Source organism: Spodoptera frugiperda, chromosome 2, assembly GCF_023101765.2.
Source record: "Spodoptera frugiperda isolate SF20-4 chromosome 2, AGI-APGP_CSIRO_Sfru_2.0, whole genome shotgun sequence".
In the NCBI taxonomy this organism is placed as follows: domain Eukaryota; kingdom Metazoa; phylum Arthropoda; class Insecta; order Lepidoptera; family Noctuidae; genus Spodoptera; species Spodoptera frugiperda.
In genome coordinates, this window is record NC_064213.1 from 9,124,660 (window position 1) to 9,144,979 (window position 20,320).

Genomic DNA, 20,320 nt, shown 5'->3' on the forward strand with positions numbered 1-20,320 from the left:
TTGCTTCTAAAATGACAATTGGCAATCGTCTAACAAACACAAAAAAGAAAGAAAAAAAAAGAAAATAACACTTCACTAACAAAAATAATCCTTAATAACACTGATTTAAAACACTTTTTCCCACAGAAAACTTTAAACGTTCTTTTTTTTTTAAATACTATTTCGCGGGTTTTCTATAACGGTTTGATACGACGTATCGTACCTGTGCCCTGTCCAATACTGGCCGTAATACAGTAATGTTACACATTTTGAATTGCGAACCGCGAAGGATTGCTGTCACTATGCAGTTGAATGACAGAAGGCCAAATTATGGTGACGCTAATACGGTAGGCGATGCTCGATAAATAATGAATGAGTATGATATTATAAAGTGGTTGCTGTTTGATATTAGATTTAGTTGTATATGGTGACTGTATTAATTAGTGAGCAGATAAAATAATGATGTTCTGTTCTGCTTAATAAGTTTTATATGAAGTATTGAGTCTAAATAACTTCAGAAAGATCAAACAAAAAAGACATTTATTTCGCAAGCCGCTAAATATTCGGAACAAACCTTCTTAAAACTTGTTTGTTATACTTTAATGTGTACTCTTTGACGTATTTTACCTGCGTCTCGTTTTAAAGTAATAACCAATACGTCAGCATGTCGTAAGAAGTAAGACGCGACTTTTAATAACTGCAATTAATCCCATAAACAATTTCAAGTAGGTACAAAATTCACCCTTGTTAACCTTTCTTTAAAACAAGTAAATCGTAACCTTGTAATACTTGGAGAAAATAATAATAAATTATTAACATTAATCAAAATAATTATGGTAACGTGACCTTGACATTGAAGTCAGTAATAAATTGTACAAAAATATGCTATTAAAAGTAAATAGGTACGTAGGAAAATTAATAAAAAAGGAATTCACATTATTACTCGACTGAATCTATACTTATAATATTATAAAGCTGAAGAGTTTGTTTGTTTGATTGTTTGTTTGAACGCGCTAATCTCCAGAACTACTGGTCCGATTTGAATAATTCTTTTTGTGTTGAATAGTGCATTTATCGAGGAAGGCTATAGGCTATAAAACATGACGCTATGACCAATAGGAGCCAGGCAGAGCGGGTGAAACCGCGCGGAAGTAGCTAGTATTATATATTTACAGTTTCAAATTAGGTACCTATTAAGGTTTGATATAATCATGGCAGCTGTATTTCCTCGAAGGATAACCAAAAGTATAATATCCCTATATTAAAAAAAAAATGTTGCTGTTAGTTAGTCTCACTAAAACTCGAAAACGGCTGGACCGATTGGGTTAATTTTGGTCTTAAATTATTTGTGCAAGTCTCATGTCATGTTTGAGGCGGTACGAAGTTTGCCGAGTCAGGTAGTAAGAAATGAAAAACAACAGTTTGGCAGATACTAACCCAATTGTAGATTGTGAATTTTTTTCCTAATTAGGTTTGATTGATAGGTTTGAAACATACATAATCTTTTTAATTAAAATCTTTTTCTTAATTCTTTAATACCTGCCTCGTCTATATACTACATAATATGTATAAAGTCGTTGGCTAGGAAACGATTACTTGCAATTATTTAATTACGTCATTGAGGTCGTTTCTAATCGATTATATGCAGCGAAGAAAAAAAGTTACTTATGATATAAGAGTTGGGGATATTTTGTTAGATAGTTATTTAGTTTTTTTTTTATGGTATAAGCCGATAAACTAGCAGACGGATCACCTGATGGTAAGCAATCGTCGCCGCCCATGGACACCCGAAACACCAGAGGCGTTACAAGTGCGTTGCCAGCCTTTTGGGGGTTGGGAATTTAAGGGTTGTTGGGGAATCGGGGATTGGGAAGGGGTATAATTGAGCCTCCAGTAACCTCGCTCACAAAACGAAATATAACGCAAGCGTTGTTTCACGTCGGTTTTCTATGAGGCCGTGGTATCACTCGTTATTCGTGCCGGCCTATTCGTGTCGAAGCATGACTCTCACATACTTTAGATCCTTAGATACTATGTATGTGTATGAAGTGTTCAATTCTAGTTATTGTAAATATAGGAACTTGGCAGAAATTGCATCGTCATGCATATTATTCGATGACACATTAAATGACATTGATGTACTGCTGTTTATTTTAATACTACCATTGCAAACTAGATTGTTGTAGATCCAATCATTGCGATGGTTTTTATTGTTTTTCCTGTTGCTATATATGAAGATGAAAAATCAAGTTATTAAATACTAGCTTCTGCCAGCAACTTATTCTGCGTTTCCGTGGAATAAAAAAAGTATCCTATCACTTAAGTCAGCTCATACCCTGTCTGTATACCAAATTTTATCAAAATCCGTTCAGTAGTTTCAGCGTTATTGACGGACAAATATCCAAACTTCCATATTTATAATGTACTGTAGTGTAATTACTCATTATTACTTTTTCTTAGCTGCATCATAAGTAGCTTTGGTTAAGGTTGGCAAGAAAGCCTTTTGTATTTTCAGTCTGGTAAAATATTGAATTTTACTTTTGTACTATCTTGGTCCATTTGTTACTTTTTTCCATAAAATTTAAAATTTAAAAAACCCCCGACATAAAATCTTAATTTCCCTTTAAAAAGTAAAAAATAATAAAAGAAACTTAATCTTAAAGTACCTAAGATTTATGTACTAATAATTCTAAAAAATACGTTTCGTTGGGGGACCGCTCCTAATTATTTCTTACTTATCTACGATTTGTTCATAAGTATCACATGCTTGGTGTTACATTAAAGTAATTCGATGTTTAAGTATAACGCAGAAAATAGAAATATAGCGGTGTGCAGTCCGTATTCATGCGGTCCCCCAACGAGACGTCTTTTTTTAGAATTATTAGTACATTCTTAGGTACTTTAAGATTAAGTTTCTTTTATTATTTTTTACTTTTTAAAGGGAAATTAAGTTTTTATGTCGGGGGTTTTTTAAATTTATTTTTTTATTTTATACTTTTTATTGGTAGGTTAGGTTAATTTGGACTTAATTTATTACATATACTTACTATAATTTCGATTCTTGTTAAGGTAAAGATTACATCTAAGGTCAAGCTCATTCGCTTTTATTTTTTTTTGACTTATTAATTACTAGTTTTTGTTTCTATAAGTAGGCTAAAGATTACATTGGTGCAAGATGAAATTTTTGTTTATAATAAAACGTTAAATTAAAAATTTTATATTTTTGTTATTAAATTTTTAATTTTATTTTTATTAACTTTTTTAATTTTTTATTTATTTTTGTTAATATGTACGAAAAAATAATATCTTTCAATATCTTCTTTCAGTGCGGTTTAATTTGAGACCCCATCCCAGTATATTTGCAGACCTTCGGTTAATCTCCCCACTTTCACCGCCCATAACTTTAAAACGGCTCAACCGATTTTCATCAAACATGTCTAAGAACACTCGCACATAAGTCCCCTTTCATAAGAAAAAAACTAAATTGAAATCACTGCATCCGTTCGGGAGTTATGATGCCACAGACAGACAGACAGACAGACAGACAGACAGACAGACAGACAGACAGACAGACACGGCAAACTTATAACACCCCTCTTTTTGCGTCGGGGGTTAAAAAATAAACATTCATTTATTAGCCGTATAAAAATCATCCAAGAATAATATAAGAAGGGCATTTTATATGTTCGAAATGGAACTGCTGACAATGTATCTGTTCAGCAAGGTCAGGTCACGCGTCTATGTAAAAAAATCGAGTAAAAATCACGTGAAAGTTGCGACTTGTGATCGATTGCGGAAATTGTTTATTTATAAATAATTTTGTTTTTATCTTCACATTTCGTATTACAAGGACGAATTACTGCTGTTTACTGTTACTGGCAATAATACTTAGTTTACTGGTAATTAAAACGAAACATTTACGAAATTGGGATGCTTATAGTCTTGTGTGTAATTAGGCTTTTGTTCGTACAACAGGACCAAACAAATGTAAACATTTTATATAATGAAGTTCAGAAGGAGACGACATTATACAGCTACTTAATATAATTTGTGTTTTTTTTGTCAACAAAAGTTTAAACACCATCAGATAAATGTAAGTAGCAAAGTCAAAGTTAAAGCATTTATTTCAATTAATCCTTTAACTGCCATCAGAAAACTGTTGAAGGCAAATGCTCCTAACGAGAGAGACCTCCCTCCTCCTTAATTAGGCACTTTTAAAACCTCAAATTGAATTGTTCGTCGGTCTGTCTATCAGTGAAGCTAGGTGCTCGTTCCAACGTGTAGCTTCGAATGGGGAAGAACAAGCAAGAAACTCAGTTGATGCTCTTTAAAAAAAATCTTTACCTACAATCTCACTGATACATTATTTGATCCTTTACCGATTTTGAAAAGTAATTACATAGCAAACTGTTTTATTATATGTATGTCCTTTTTTTCTCAAGTTTCATTAGAAGAATCATTATTGATGACCTGATGTATCATCATTACTTTTATTTATTATTTTTATTCTACGGTTCTTATACATTTTCCGTAATCATTTCCTGGTATTTTCTACCTTTTTACCTTAAGAAATAATCTTAAGGAAAAACATGACTTCCTTGCTAGGTCATAAGAGATAATACCTATGTAGATCTACGTATATATTCCTTTTTAAGGAATACAGCAAGCAAAATGAAAGCCATGCAATGTTTACTTATCTTGATATTGAGATCGTAGTCAACATTTATTTAGTAAACTAGGTAGTAAGAAAAGGTGGAAAGATTATGTGAACGATTGTTATCAAAGAATGCATGTGTTGGTAGGATGACATAATTATGATAGAGGAGAATTGAAAAATAAACCATTTTTTGTATGTTATAGGCTAGTAAACGAGCAATCGGCCATGGACACTCGCAACACCAGAGGCGTTACAAGTGCTTTGCTGACTTTTTGAGTGTTAGGAATTAAAGGGCTGTTGAGGAATCTCTCTCGAAGTTTAAAAGATTTTTATAGCAGACTAGCAAACACGGCGAACTCCGTTTCGCTACCAATGTTAAATTTTTCCTGAATTTTCTTATGCTATAAACCTCACGGAGCCCGAAACCTTTCCAACGAATGCAAAACCGTGGAAATCAGTTGGTGCGTTCTGGAGTTATAGTGTCAGGAAGGAAAACCGGACTTATTTTTATATTATAGATAGGTACATTTATTCCGTGTATTTGTTTCATTTTCCAATTAAAATAAACAGAATAAAAAAACTGACATCTTACTTTTCCAGAAAACTACGTTGCTATGTTGATTAATAATTAAAAAAATCTGTAGTAGATATACAAATATTTTGTTAATATTTAAACCTAAATACACATGAACAATCTTATCTTGTAACTATGTTGTTTTCTGTGATATACAGAGGCGGTAGGCCGTAGATGATTATGTTTTTAAAAAATAATTTACATAGGAATTTAGGTATTTTTTGTGTCCACAATCGGGTGTCCCAGAAAGTGTTTGTTGTGTACATAAGCCCATATGTTTTGAGATTCCAAGTTTTGTCGCCAATCCGCATTGAACAAGCCTGGTGATTGCCAACCCGCATTGAGCAAGCGTGGTGATTAACGCCCAAACCTTCTCCATGCGAGAAGAGGCCTTTGGTCAGCAGTGGCCACTTATAGGCTGTTGATGTGTGGTGTGATGTACATACTCTATAAGGTGCGAAGTTTAGATACCAGTTGTATCTCATTATATTAAAATAACATTGAGATGATGAATTTTTGGAAACTACTGGCTACTGTACCTATACTTATTTCTAAAATTTGTTATAGGTACTTACTTGTTTTATTCAATAGTTATTTTTCTCCCACTCGTTGTTGTCGTCTGCTTTCGTAGCAAGGCACAGTTTATAAAGAGGAGACTCTTTGTATTTGCAAACATAGGTTATGTGTGTGAGTATTCTTAGCTTTTATTATTTTTTGAAAACAAACATAAACATTAACATTATTCTACTTAAAATGTTTGAACATGTTTAAATAGATCCACATACAATTTAGTGGTACACATATTTTAAAACGAGTTATATTTCTGGCATTTCTTTATTGGATATTACTATTTTGTAGTATTTATTTATTAGTTATCATTACATAGATTTTGTAAACAATTTGTATCTACGATTTCAATGTTATTGTGACATAAGGAATGAACTCTGTGGTCCAATCTTTTGTCTATTGATCGTAGAATTTAAAAAGAAGGTTTTATATAGTTTTACGTTCCTTTACGTTGTTTGTATGTCGTGGTTGTCTGGAGGCTTAAGACTTCTTATGAGAGTGCGGGTTCAAAACCTACCAACGGCAAGTACCAATATGACTTGTTCCGAATTATATTATGTACTTTCTAAGATTATTTAGACACCACTGACTAACGGTGAAGGAAAACATCGTGAGAAAACCTGGGCTTATAATTTCTCATTATGAGTTTGAAATCGTCAACCCGCATTGAGACAGGGTGGCAATTAATGCTTAAACCGTCTCCGTGTGAGAAGAGGCCTTTGGTAAGCAGTGGTCACTTATAGGCTGATGATGTTACATTGTCTGTTGTGTTGTTACTTAAAAGCTTATAATTTGATTCTATTGTATTGTTGGTTGAGCGCTTGAGCAAGGAACTTCAGCATTCACTCGGGGGTTCTTCAAAATACGTCTATTACACACAGAGCCCGATAAAAAGTGTACCTAAGTAATAACAAAATATAAATAATACATACATTTTTGCAACAATAATGAACTGATTTTATCATTACAATGACTTCATGTCTATGACTTGTGATACCTGTATCCCTGTAGGTGTCTACTGTCGCAGAATAGATAAAAAAGTTCGCGCCAAAAATTACGTCATTTGACAGTTTATTAAAAAAAAAACACTGAGTAAGATGACAAGCGAGATAACTTGTCATAACGTTGTTAATTTTTAAACTGATCAGTATTTCACATTTTTTTGTAACATAGCGTACTTGTTTCAATAAGTAAGAAGGTATCGAAAATTCTTTATTATTACTTTTGTCATACATTGATTGCCAAAAGTCATGTAGGTAGGTACAATTTATTTTTGAATTTTGAAAACCTATTTATTATGATTGAAAACGGCTGAAAGGTTGGGGATGAAATAGGGAACGAGATTAGATTATGGTCTGGAATAACACGTTGGTTATCCAATTGCAACACGGGCAAAGCAAGTTATGTTATAACATTTAAATACAATAATACGTACCATAAATATATTTCCGAAACTTCAGTGCCATCTATGTGCGAATGATTGTACTATTTATGTAGGCTGCCTCTTTATAGTACGTCCTATTTTGTGTAGAGGTCGCTTTACACAATTATAATAATGTAGTTTTATTGAAGTTGTTTTTTTATCGAGAATATTATAAACTTTTCCATAAAAGATTAGGTTAGGATTATTCTAGTTAAAACAGAATTTGTATAAAATGAAACTTATATAATATGCACACCTTGAACTTAAGGTAGCGTACAATATTTTTACAGCTGATATAAGTACTATTAAAATCTTCACGCTAATCAATTAGTACCTTCCATTAAGAAATCATTAGCATTGACTATGAAAAGAGGCTCTTTATATCAAGCGGCCAGTATATCTTGGAACACGGTAAAACTACTAACAAGGCAAGACCTCTGCTCTCGTAAAGTCTAAGGTTAGGGTTAGTAAATGGCACTGAAAGGTCTTGTCATACTGGACATAACGATTATAAAGGACAAAGGATTCTTTGTTATTGTTATCATGAACTTTACTGTTAATAAAATTTTGTTTTAAAGCTGAATTTTTAGATGAAAAGGTAATAAAAAATTTCGATCTTGTCTTTACAGTCTTATCAGATCATGAGAGTGGTGTTCTTAATATGGATGTAGTAAGAGTTGAAGCAACTATGCCTATATGTTTTATAAGAGACCTGTAAGGATCCCTCATAAATTTGGAAAAAAAAACTTAACAAAGAGACGAATATCATCTAATGACTTCTTCCGCCTTGAGCGAGGCGAGAGGGAGTGTCAGACTCTTACTGACTAAAAACCACCCCTTTCCTACTCCTGCTTTTTGAGCCAGAGCCCCGGTAACACGCTAGGTAGTCCACAGAACTCCGTTTACAGCTCTGAATTAGATGGGACGAGGGAAAAGGGGTGTCCATTGTACAGTGACATTACGTGCTAAAATCTGCCTACCACTTCGGGGATAAAAGGCGTGACGATATTGGATTTCAAACTTCTCGTAGTTATAAGTTATAAGCGATTCTATTATCTTGTCCCAACACGTCCATTAAATAGTTTGAATAATTTATTTAATGTTGTTTCCGTACGAAACTGAAGTAAGAAGCAAGGCCGGTCAAACTAACGACTCGTGAATAAGTAAATAACTTCATGTTGTATGTTTAAAATTAAATCACTGCATTAATATTGTGTAAGTTTGTTCACAAGTCATTGTGATTACATTACAGTACTTTGTTATTTATTTAAACTTTACTAAGGTAAGCCTCCACAGGCCCGCTTCATACGCAGCCTTTAAACTATTCCTTATTAACTAACGATTTTGTACAGAAAACAATTGCTAAGGACTGGGTTAATTAAGAATTAAAGTACTCTATGTACGGCAGATAGAGTTTTATTCAATTTTTGCTAGTTATTATTAAATTAAAGATTGCAAAAGGAAGAGATTCTTAATTTGTTTGGTAGTTAATGTGCGTTTTGCATTGGACATACATACATACGTGTATAGGGATTGCAATCCGGTATCATTTTCAATCCGGCCGGATTTCACCGGATTGATGCTAATCCGGCCGGATCCGTCCGGATCCGTCCGGATTTTAAATTTACTTAGAACCTAGTATTTGGTGGTTTTTAGTTTTGATAATAATGTATAAAAAGAAAATAAAATACCTTTTTTTATATTTTTTGGTATTAATTGTAATTTTTGGTACTATTTGTATTAAATCAAATTTAAAATTATGAAACTATTTTTAATAATAAAGTAATCAGTCTGACTCTCACTTATTGCTGTACCTATTTATGTAAGTATCTGAAAGTACTTAAGTAATAATAATACTATTAAACTCTTATTAATAATCTACACAGTTATATAACAAAACAGTCTTTTAAATTTGTACTTATAAAATCAACAACTTCAGTTCATAATACTAAGAAACAAAACAAGAAGCATTTATTTTTTGCAATGCAAAATTTAAATGAAAATTATTTCTGTGCCTGAAAAAACGATCTAAGAAAACAAATAGTGTATATTGTACTGTCTCCTAGTCTGCTTCTGATGGCACTACAAATATAACCTGCGGCAGAAAAGGCCCTTTCTGCCTCTACACTGGTTGGCCTAATCGCCATCAAGTAACTGTAGATCAGCAAAATGTGTTTTCCTTTTACTCCTTCTACTTCATACGCAGTAATTTCTTTTTTAAGTATTTTCTCTCGGCAATAATGACATGGAATCAGAATCGGCATTGGAATCTATATTTTCGTCTGCTGTTTCTGTCACATTTTCATCGCGTTCGCGTATTTTTTGCTTTACCGGATCCGCCACCGGATCCGGCGCCGACTCACCGGATCCGGTAGGTCCAAAACCACGCCGGATCCGCCGGATTACCGGATCCGCCGGACCGGATTGCAATCCCTATATGTGTAGTATTTAGTACCCTTTATTTTAATAAAGGCTTATAATAATTATATTATAGGCAGTCAAACCCAATTCACCCCTTCCCAATCTTCCCAATCACGATTCCCGAACAACAACCCTAAATTCCTAACCCCCAAAAAGCCGGCAACGCACTTGTAACGCCTTTGGTGTTTCAAGTATCCATGGGCGGCGGCGATTGCTTACCATCAGGTAATCCGTCGGCTCGTTTCCGGCTTATTTCATAAGCAAAAAACTATACCTGCTTATAACTAAAATACTTCTAAATCGAACTTACCCTCGAAAGCAGTGTTTTTTGGTCGACTCCCGCGCATCGGTGACCGTCATGCTATGTATCGTCATGGTTCAGGCTGCAACAATAACATTTACATACTTAGATTAATTTATTTATACAGTGTGTTAGAAAAGACCTGTCTTTAAGACCGTTTACCTTAGTAGGCGGTAATATTATGTAAACGTTGATGTGCGTCTAGAATGAAATAGGTATGTAAAAAGGAATCACACATATATGCGAAATATTATTCAATCAATGATTTATCCTTTTTTCATTTGACTAGTTTTTAAAACACACAGCTGTGTACTTTTTTTTTAATTTGATGGGTCGACGTTTGGCCGCTATCTCACCTGATGGTAAGTGATGATGCGGCCTACGACGTCTGCCCATAAGCAACCTATACGAGTGTATTTGGGCTTTGAAGACACCCAGGTTATACCCATCAGGAAACACAGACTCCGGCAAGGAGTTCCACTCCCTAGCAGTTCGCACATGGAAGTTAGAAGCGAAGTGCTTCGTGCGAGTGGGTGGGATATCTACCATGAAACGGTGACGCCTCGCCGATTGTCTTGTGGTTCGAAGATGGAAAGGACTAGGGGAATCAAATTGTGCAATTCCCCCGCACACTCTCCGAAATGTATCCGGTACTCCCTTTTTTTTTTTTTTTTTTTTTTTTTTTTTGAGGGGGAAAATCATCCAATGACTTCTCCCGCCTTGGGTGAGGCGCGGGAGGGAGTGTCAGACTCTTACTGACTAAAAACCACCCCGTTCCTTCTCCTGCTTTGAGCCGGAGCCCCGGTAACCTTTTACGTTGTCCGCAGCTCCGGATCAGGCATCAGCCCTACTGGGCCCCATCTGTGGTGGTCTGGCTCTTTGAGGCGCGCGCGGAACGCGACGCGCCGTACGCACGGGTCTGGTTCTGGTCGGGCGGCGAGCTACCCTTGCTCGCCGTCCGCAGACCCGCACTTACGGTGGCCGGAGATCGTCACGCGATCCCCGACGCCCGGAGTGTCTTCTGCGGCGGCTGGGGCGTGAGGAGGATCGTTCCCTCACGCGCTCCGCCTCCTCCTTAGCTAGCATGACTGCTTCGCAGAAGGAGGAGACGGCGTCCCATTCCCTCTCGCTCCGCATCATGGCCTGAACCAAAGCCAGACGCGAGAGGTCACCGTCGCCGATCACATCCCTAAGGACACGGCGGTGCTCAGCCCATGCAGGGCACACCGCTACTGTATGCTCCACCGTGTCCTCCGGGTGATCCACGCAATGCCGACACCCGGGCGTTTCCTCCCGCCGAATCCGAAACAGGAACCTACCGAAACTTCCGTGTCCGGTAAGCACCTGCGTCAGGCGGTAGGTGAGGACGCCGTGACGCCTCTCTAGCCACTCCTCAAAGAGGGGACTTACCGCTGCTATAACAGCGAGCCCAGCCCTCGGTTGCGATAGTCGTTGCTTCCATTCCGCCATGAGATCGCGCCGGAGCTCATCCCGCCACGCACTAATCTGGCGCGGCAGTGGACTTTCGCCCCGGCGATGCGCCTCCGCACGTAAGCTATATACGTGCGCGAGCACTTTCGCCTCCAGATCCCACGGCGGTGATCCCGCAAGGAGGTTAGCCGCCTCCCCGGAGATCGTGCGGTATCCACGGATCATCCGAATGGCCATGACCCTCTGGGATGAAACCAGCGCACGAGCTGGTCGTCGCCGTAGATTTGGCGCCCACACCGGGGCCCCATAGAGGGCCATGGACCGCACAATCCCCGCGTACAACCTCCGGCAGGAGGCGTTTGGTCCCCCAAGGTTGGGTAGGAGCCGCTTTAGGGCAGCCCCAGTCCGTTCCAACTTGGGAGCCAAACGTCGGAAATGTTCCTCGAATTTCCACCGACTGTCGAGGACGAGTCCCAGGTACTTCATCGTCACCTCGACGCCGATGGAAACCCCTCCTGCCATGATCTGGAACCCACCCGGAGGTGGCGCATTCCCGCGGCCATAGAAGCACATGGCATCGGACTTGTGGAGCGCCACCTCGGGTTCCTGCTGCCGGATCCTTGCAACGACTATCGCAACCACACTCATCATCAGGTCGGCCGCCACCTCGTGCGACCTCCCGTGTGCTAGCACCAGCGCATCGTCAGCGTCAGCAAACCACGCTGACGCCGCTCGGGAGGTCGGTGCGCAGCACCCAGTCGTAGCCTATGTTCCACAGGAGCGGTCCCAGGACCGATCCCTGTGGAACACCGCGCGACATCTCTCGCCGGTTCCACTCACCTCGGTGACCGGGGTAGATGACGGATCTGTCCGTCAAATAAGCCTCGACTATACGACGGAGATAGGTAGGCACCCGATGATATCGTAGTGCCTCCAAAATGCAGCTCCAGGGCAGAGAGTTAAAGGCGTTGGCGATGTCCAAAGACACCGCCACGACGACTCTACCCCTGGACACTGCAGACCCCGTCGTAAGGTCCCTCACGCGCATGATGGCGTCCACCGTGGAGCGCCCTCTGCGGAAGCCGAACTGGCCGTCCGCGAGGTCCGGCCCTGTTCCCGTCAGGTGCGCGACGAGGCGGTTTGAAATTATTCTTTCAAATAGTTTTCCCACCTCGTCGAGTAGCACGATGGGCCGGTACGCGGACGGAGAGTCCGCAGGGCGCCCTGGCTTCTTCACGAGGACCAGTTTACCCGCCTTCCATGATAGCGGGAACTGGCCCCTCTCCAAACATGCGCTGAAAAGACCAATTAGTCGAGGCCTGAGAGTCTCCGAAGCCAGGACCCAAGCCTTGCCAGGCAATCCGTCGGGTCCCGGGGCGGTGTTCTTGGCGCCCATCCGGCGCACCGCCACTCTCAGCTCTGCCTCGGTCACTTCTGGTGCTGTGTTGTCGTCGTCGTCGCTGTGGCCCGCATCGGGCACCGCAGGGGGCGGAGTCATGCACGGAGGGATGTAGCCCCTCTGTGATTGGGGGAACAAGGTGGTGACCACCTCCTCTACAACCTCTGGCCGGAGACTCTGTGTCAGCGGGGGAGCCTGTGTGCGGAGCTTGTCACGCACCATTAGGTAAGGGCGTCCCCACGGGTCTCTGTCCAGAGTCTCCAGCATCTCCTGGCGGGCCTGGTTTTTGGCCCGCCGGATTTCCGTCTTTAGGGCGACTTTCGCCGCCTTGTACCCCTCATATAACTCCGCCTCTCTAGCTTCCGCGTCCGGAGGACGGATGCGAAGCCTGCGGTGCCTAGTGTACTGGCGTCGCGCAGCAACACACGCACTGCGCAGAGCAGCCAGCTCTTGCGACCACCAGTACATCTGGCGCTTCCGCTGTCCTGGACGGACCCGGGGCATCGCCACGTCACAAATCCTGTACATGGCGTCCTGGAGCCACCGTGCCTCCTCGTTAATGTCGGCAGGCCTGTCCGGTGGTATCACCCAGGCCTGCAGGATGGCGGCTTCCAGGAATAGCTCCCGGTCCAGTTGCCTCAGCGCCCAACGCGGGCCACATGGGGCCTGTCTGACCGGTGGGTCCGCGGACTCGGCGGAGACATCGAACCGGATGTACCGGTGATCGGAATATGTCTCTACCTCCTCCATGACGCACCAGTCGACGACACGCGGTGACAGAGCGGGGCTCGCGAACGAAATATCCACAACCGATTCACCCTGCATCCGCACACACGTGGGGACAGAACCCCGGTTCAGGACGACTAGGCCAGTTTCCAGAGCCCAATCTTCCACCATCCTACCCCGCGTGTCAGTGATCCGGGAACCCCAAGCCAGATTCTTGGCATTGAAGTCCCCGAGGACAAGCACGGGGAGGGAACGGAGCCCGACGACGACGTCAACCAACTCCCTCAGGGAGTTGTGGAACTCGGCGAGAGTTCGGTTCGGAGAGAAATACACGCCCACCACAGCGATCTCTCCGAACCGAGCCGTGTAACACGTAACGTAACAGATACAGTATCAACCTGCAAGTGGGTACGGCTGGTCCATGGTCCATAGAGCGTATGCTAGCATAGATACGAGCCGCCTTTGTATTCGCAGTGATAGCGCCACTCGGTGGGTTACTGCGAGCTTGCTGCGCTCCTACCGCGAACGGCTAGCAGCGGGCTCGCGCCTATACACGGTGTAACAAAAAGGGGGTAAACATATCAAGTGCAAGGTTTCTAGATAACATTACAAACGATACGCGAAGGGTTTTTTAACTCATGTTTTCATGGACCGAAGTTATGAATTTATCCAATATATTTTATTTTTCATGCGAATTAAAATTAGGTAGTCTTAAGAAATGTTTCGTAATTAAATAGCGAGTGACCCCTGTAGTGTTGTGATTGTGACACGTTTGTATGATTTATAAAATTAAGAACCTTCCGACACCAAGTATTTGGTGCCAATTTTTTTTAACGTATATTAAGCTGAAACTTTGTGTAGAGATTCTATTCAACCTGTATTCTTCAGTGCTTCTTGATTTATTTATTTATTTATTTAAAGTAAAATAGTATAACATTACAGTTTTTACACCAAAGCGTTATACATTTCATATTATTGTAACAAATTAAATTCGGCAAAAAAATTAAAAAAAATAATTGATGTATATGGGTATTTTGTTGCACGCTGTATACTCACTGGATACTGTATCTTGATACGTTACGTGTTACACAGTGAGTACCCAGCTCACAATACCATAGTCGCACGTCTTATCGTACAGCTGTGACGTCACAAGAGTTTTATTGAAACCGATTATGTTATTAACGAGCCTGCCTCCAGTTTAACTTGAGGATTAACTGGACCAGTGTAGTTTGATTGATCGTCGCAACGACTCACGAGATTGTAGGATAGGATGTGACTTGAATGATCGTTGGTATCTATACGTTTTTTTTTATATGTTTATTTACATTTGTTCTCCACGGACTCTTGGTCCGTGCCCTTGTCATACAATTTGTTTTTCTTTTTACAATAAATATTATCAATATGGTTTCTACCTTACACACTACAATTAACCACAACTATTATACGTTAGTATGATACCTTTATAATTATGTAGTTTGTAGATTGATTTTCTAGAACTAAGAAGTTTGTAATGTTATGGAAAGTGAGTTATTGAGCTTTATGTCATTGTTTTTATTTAAAAAAACGCTGCATAACTGACAATGGAAATTAGACGTTTTTGTCATCCACAGAAAAAGTGTGTTTTAGTAATTTAGCACCAAAGTCTGAACGTGGTGATTTTTATTCAGAAAAGATATTGAATGATTTTCCCCCTTAAAAGAAGGTGAAATTAAATCCCATCTACTTTCAGTAAGCTGTGGCATGTGTGATGAAGAGATTATTCTTTATTCCGTGGTGCTCGTTCCTTCTCTATGCAGCAGTAGACATTTAAAGGCTGTATGTATGTATGTATGTATAAGTGCTACAGTTTAGATCCTACCTACAGTTCTTAGTAAACAGAACTAGAACAGCCGATACCGATTAATGTCTAAGTTAGCTCGTGCAAATCTAATTACCCAGGTACGATACGAAATGGACACAACGCAAGACAAAAGGACGTTAAGATAAGACCTAATAGAAAACTAGATCGTTTGTGCAAAGAAAATTGTTATTCTTTTTGTTTTTATAGATTACTAGCTGCTTCCGCGCGATTTCTCTCACCGCTCGGCTACTATTGATTATAGCGTGATGTTTTATAGCTTATGTCAGTATAAACCTTTTCTAATATCTCCACTTAAAAAATCACGGCGATTCGTCGCTCCGTTTTGCCGTGAAAGACAGACAAATAAACAGACACATACACTTTCTCATTTATAACATTAGTATGGAGGCTTTTTAACCGACTTCTCAAAATGGAGGACGTTCTCAATTATGTTTCTTTTGTTTATTCTGTAAGATGGAGGTAGAGAAAACTTACCAACGATTCGGTTCATAGATATAAGTTCGATTTGTGACGACAGATCATATACAATGTGATAGGGGTGGGACTTCTAACCCGTTAAGGCTGAGTACTACATCTAATTTTATCGACAAAAAAAATAATATGGGAGGTTGAACCCCTAATTGAATATATTGAAAGATAGTGATTTTTTCGGTAAAAATAATTCACAAATGATTTTTTTTCTCACCAAAACATTATCAAACATATGAAAAAAGTAATGAATTAGTTAGCCAAGGTTATTAGCTACCGTTTGTCGTTTTTTTTTTGTTTCTACGACGCATACAACCTTTGATATCAAAAAAAGTAAAAAAAATATTAAAATTGCCATAACTTTTAGGGGGAGGGGATTCGACCACTTCGACCCCCGACTTTTGTCGATAAAATTAGGTGTAGAACTCAGCCTTAACGGGTTAGAAGTCTCGCCCCTATCACATTGTATAGTATGTATTACCAATTTTTTTCAGTAATTGTATACTTGACTTCTGACATACTAATTTATTACCTACCTATATGAACACTTCAATATTTTGACTAGCAAAGAGTGGATTAAAAAGTATTCGAATAATACGACCATGCCGTTGAAAATTATTCGTTAAGACATCACATTGTATAAATTTTTTTTTTTTTTTTTTTTTTTTTTTTAAATATTATACATAAATGATTCGTTAATAACTGTTGATTGGCGTTTTTCGTGAGCAGATACAAAACATGTGTTCTCAATGTAAATGTTATTTCGACAAAGTCGCAAAATCATTTCATAAGTGGCACATCATCATGACGAATCATTATTGTATCAATTAATTCATTGTTCATCTGTCTTGTACGAGTAGGTAAATCGGTTGTAATTTGTGATACTATATGGTGATATGTGGAGTGTTGAATTCAGTGTGCAATACTTGGTCACTGAGGTCTAAAATACCAAACGAATACATAGTCTTCTTATAATTATGATGTAATCACGTACCTAAAACGACGATCCTAGCATCTAAATTAGTCGTGGACTACCTAGGCGATTACTGGAGCTATGACTCGAAAAGCAGGAGACGGAACGGGGGCTGAGCAATAAATGGTTTTTAGTCACTAAGAGTCGAGAAGTCGTTGGATGATTTTCTCCACTTATAAAAAGCATCTTATACTTGTCAAGAGACTTAACAGCTGATAAGTTAATTTTTGCGTTGATTAGCGATTACTGATTAAAACCCTTCTGGTAGAAACCCGAGATTTGGCCTTAGGGTGCTTAGGTATAGGTAAAAGTTGCTAGGAAAAAAATGACGCGAGTAAAATAAAAACTTATAAAAATAAGTCAATGCCTTACTACATGTTTCATTTACCTACTTATTATTATTCATCATCGTTTATTTACCGAAATAGGACATGGAATTTATATAATTATGACAAAAAGTAGGAAAACAACGAATCTCTGCTAATTCTTAAGGGGAAAAACAGTGATGACCACATATTTTATGAATAAATAACATTCACAGTATTCACGTTCGTTAATAACCAGAATTATACCATACTGTTTGTTCATTCAAAGCTAATCCTAACGTTGATTGATCTTTCCTTATATACCTACGTACCCAATGTCCCGACCATGACCTTTCTCAATACACACTGACTTATTCACAGCCCACAGGGCTGATAGACTGCTCTCATTGGTCGATTGGTCACCAAGATACTTACTGAACACTAAATAGGAGTCGGATAAAGTATTATTGTGGTTTTAATGACCATTATGGGTATCTGTCTATCTCAGAAATTACATTAGGTATTATTAACTACTAGCTACTTTCGCGCGGTTTCACCCGCTCTACATGGGTCCTATTAGTCATAGCGTGATGTTTTATATTCCTCGATTAATGCACTATCCAACACACAAAGAATTATTCAACTCGGACCAGTAGTCCCGGAGATTAGCGCGTTCAAACAAACAAACAAACAAACAAACTCTTCAGCTTTATAATATTAGTATAGATTAACCGTAAAGGGCACATATTCAAGACACGCCAAAATAGACCTTACGTCCGCACAAACAAATGAACTTTGTACCATAATTGCAATTAGATGATCGAGTTGCTAGCTTTGTGCATGCCGCATTCGATTTGACACACGAACTAAATTAAAGGGAGCTTCGTTTTGCCGTCCATCTAATTACTAGCAGTCTTGGAATTTGAACTGAGTCACAAGGAACATGGGTACTTCAACTGACTTATTTGGAACCAAGTTTTCCTCATAATTAGGTAAATCGAAGAAGGAAAACCCTTGTTTAAAACTATGTCTATTTTGTCAGATTACGTATTGAGTGTCTTTGGGGATTTTCCAATAAAAATAATATTGTTTTTATTTTAAAACGCTAGTCAATATTTTCCGTGACTGGAATCGGTTAATATAATAATATAATAATGTAATACCTATGTACCTAGACATGAACGCAATAAAATATTTGAGTCTGAGTTTGAGTTTGGTTTTTTTGGACGGAGTTTAAAGTATAGTTCTACATTGTAACAATATCTGCCAGCTGTCTCTACACTTTCCCCGTTGACATCGATGTTTTTTTTAAGGGCGAAAATCATCCAATGTCTTCTCCCGCCTTAGGCGAGACGAGAGTGAGTGTCAGACTGTGACGTTCTAAAAACCACCCCGTCCCTACGCCTGCTTTTCGAGTCGGAGCCCCGGTAAACCCGCTAAGTAGTCCGCTGCTCCGGATCAGGCATTAATTAGCCAAACTGGGTCCCATCTGTGCTGGGCGACATCGATGTGTTAGAAACTCATGGACGGTTGTACATTTAAGTAGCTAATTTTCTTTTAGTTTGTTTGCTAACTGAACCTAGCAGAACACTTTGTCATAGTTTTTATATATTATGGCTAAGTTATTTTATACAAATACTATTTGACTAATTTCATAGTACCTATTAAGTAGTCTTAAAACGAATGATGGTCGTAACTCGTAGGTCGAGGCCACTACAATAGATTTATTTGATCGGTTGACCGGCATTGGCCCTGACCTGTCTGTTATTAGACAAATCATGTCGCCGTCTGCCTCGGTGGTCCAGTAGACTTTGGAGGTAATATACCTATGATTGCTGAGGTACCAACTTAATATAGTCAATTGTTAATACTGCTACATTACTAAAAAACCATCGTCTTCGTCGCGTATTTATGATATCATCATCATCATCATCATCATCATCATCATATCAGCCATAAGACTTCCACTGCTGAACATAGGCCTCCTCAATGATTTCCAGATAGGCCGGTTGGAAGCGACCTGCATCCAGCGGCTCCCTGCGACCTTAATCAGGTCGTCTGTCCACCTTGTTATAATTAATTGTTTTAAGTTTTTGCTTTCTTCAAGGTCCATCTATCCAAATTGACATTAAGTAAAAATAAATGGGTAGTTCTTCAGAGACAAAATTTTCGATGTCTTTGGGAATATTTTTGAAACCAACTAACAAAACGGCATGTAATATTTTTTTTAGTATAGTTTAGCTATATCAGTTACTAGGACAAATAATATTTTTTAAATAATTGCAGTCTAGGTACAAAATATTTTTTTTAAAGCTTGTTCTTCTGATTCATATGGTGTGTCCGTTTGCCATTTTCCGGAACAAAGTAGTCGATTTCGCATTTTCCCTTTGATACTTCAATATAAATTATAATTACATCGAAAGGAGATGAGTTGACCTCTTCAAAAAAAAATATGCAGTCGTTATAACTATGTTAGTATGATTATAAATAAATAAATAAGAAGTGTCCGGCGTATAATACTGATTAATATGGCGTAAGCTACGAATGACCATACTTGGTCGGGTATTAATAATTAGAGTCTGGCTTCCTGTGCGGAGGGAAACCAGGTGTGCAACGGACAAGCTAGGAGGCGGACGTGCGGCTGGTTGGCTTAGATCCAGGTGTTACTAAGGTAAATATCTGATTCATCTGTGTTTGGTTTACATGTCATCCTGATTACAATGCCTATTTTATAAAATTTACTTTACAGTTTTAAAACTTCAATCTATGTTTCGTGTGAAGCTTTTTGGTTATACATTCGTGTAGAAAAATGATAAGAATGAAGTCTGTATATACGATGAGTTATGCATGATTGTAAGCAAAATCCTGATTTATCTGTGCCTGATTCGTATGGTCAAAACCGCATATGAATCATAAAATAATGCTCTTGTTGCGTTGTCCATTTTTTTACTAGTCTTATTTTTAAATTAACTTAGCTATAAATGTTATAGCTACAATTTAAAATCTTTTTTTTGAGGAATTTAATTAATATGAGTCTGAAATTGCTAATCCGCCCTGAGCAAGCGTGATGATGAATGCTCGTGACTTCTCTGTGCGAAAGTACTCGAAAATGGTATGCTAACAATTAAAATAAATACAGAGCTCATTTACATACAATTTTCAATTGTTCAACAGATTCATTTGTAACAATTTCTGATTCATCTGGGCAGAAAATATTCAAACGTCGATATTTCGA

The 20,320-nt window shown here is 38.9% G+C and overlaps 1 protein-coding gene across 2 annotated transcripts in view; it reads right to left on the reverse strand.

The window, feature by feature from the left end:
* LOC118268807 (glutathione hydrolase 1 proenzyme) overlaps positions 1-20,320 on the reverse strand; it is a 59,105-nt gene that overhangs the window by 38,032 nt on the left and 753 nt on the right. The window contains exon 2 of one of the 2 annotated variants that reach the window (XM_050701388.1): positions 9,932-10,004. In XM_050701388.1, the coding sequence (XP_050557345.1) occupies positions 9,932-9,996 (65 nt within the window). In that variant the 5' untranslated portion in view covers positions 9,997-10,004. Of the gene's footprint in view, positions 1-80; positions 233-9,931; positions 10,005-20,320 lie in introns of those variants that run through there. The other variant, XM_035583478.2, reaches the window with a different exon arrangement.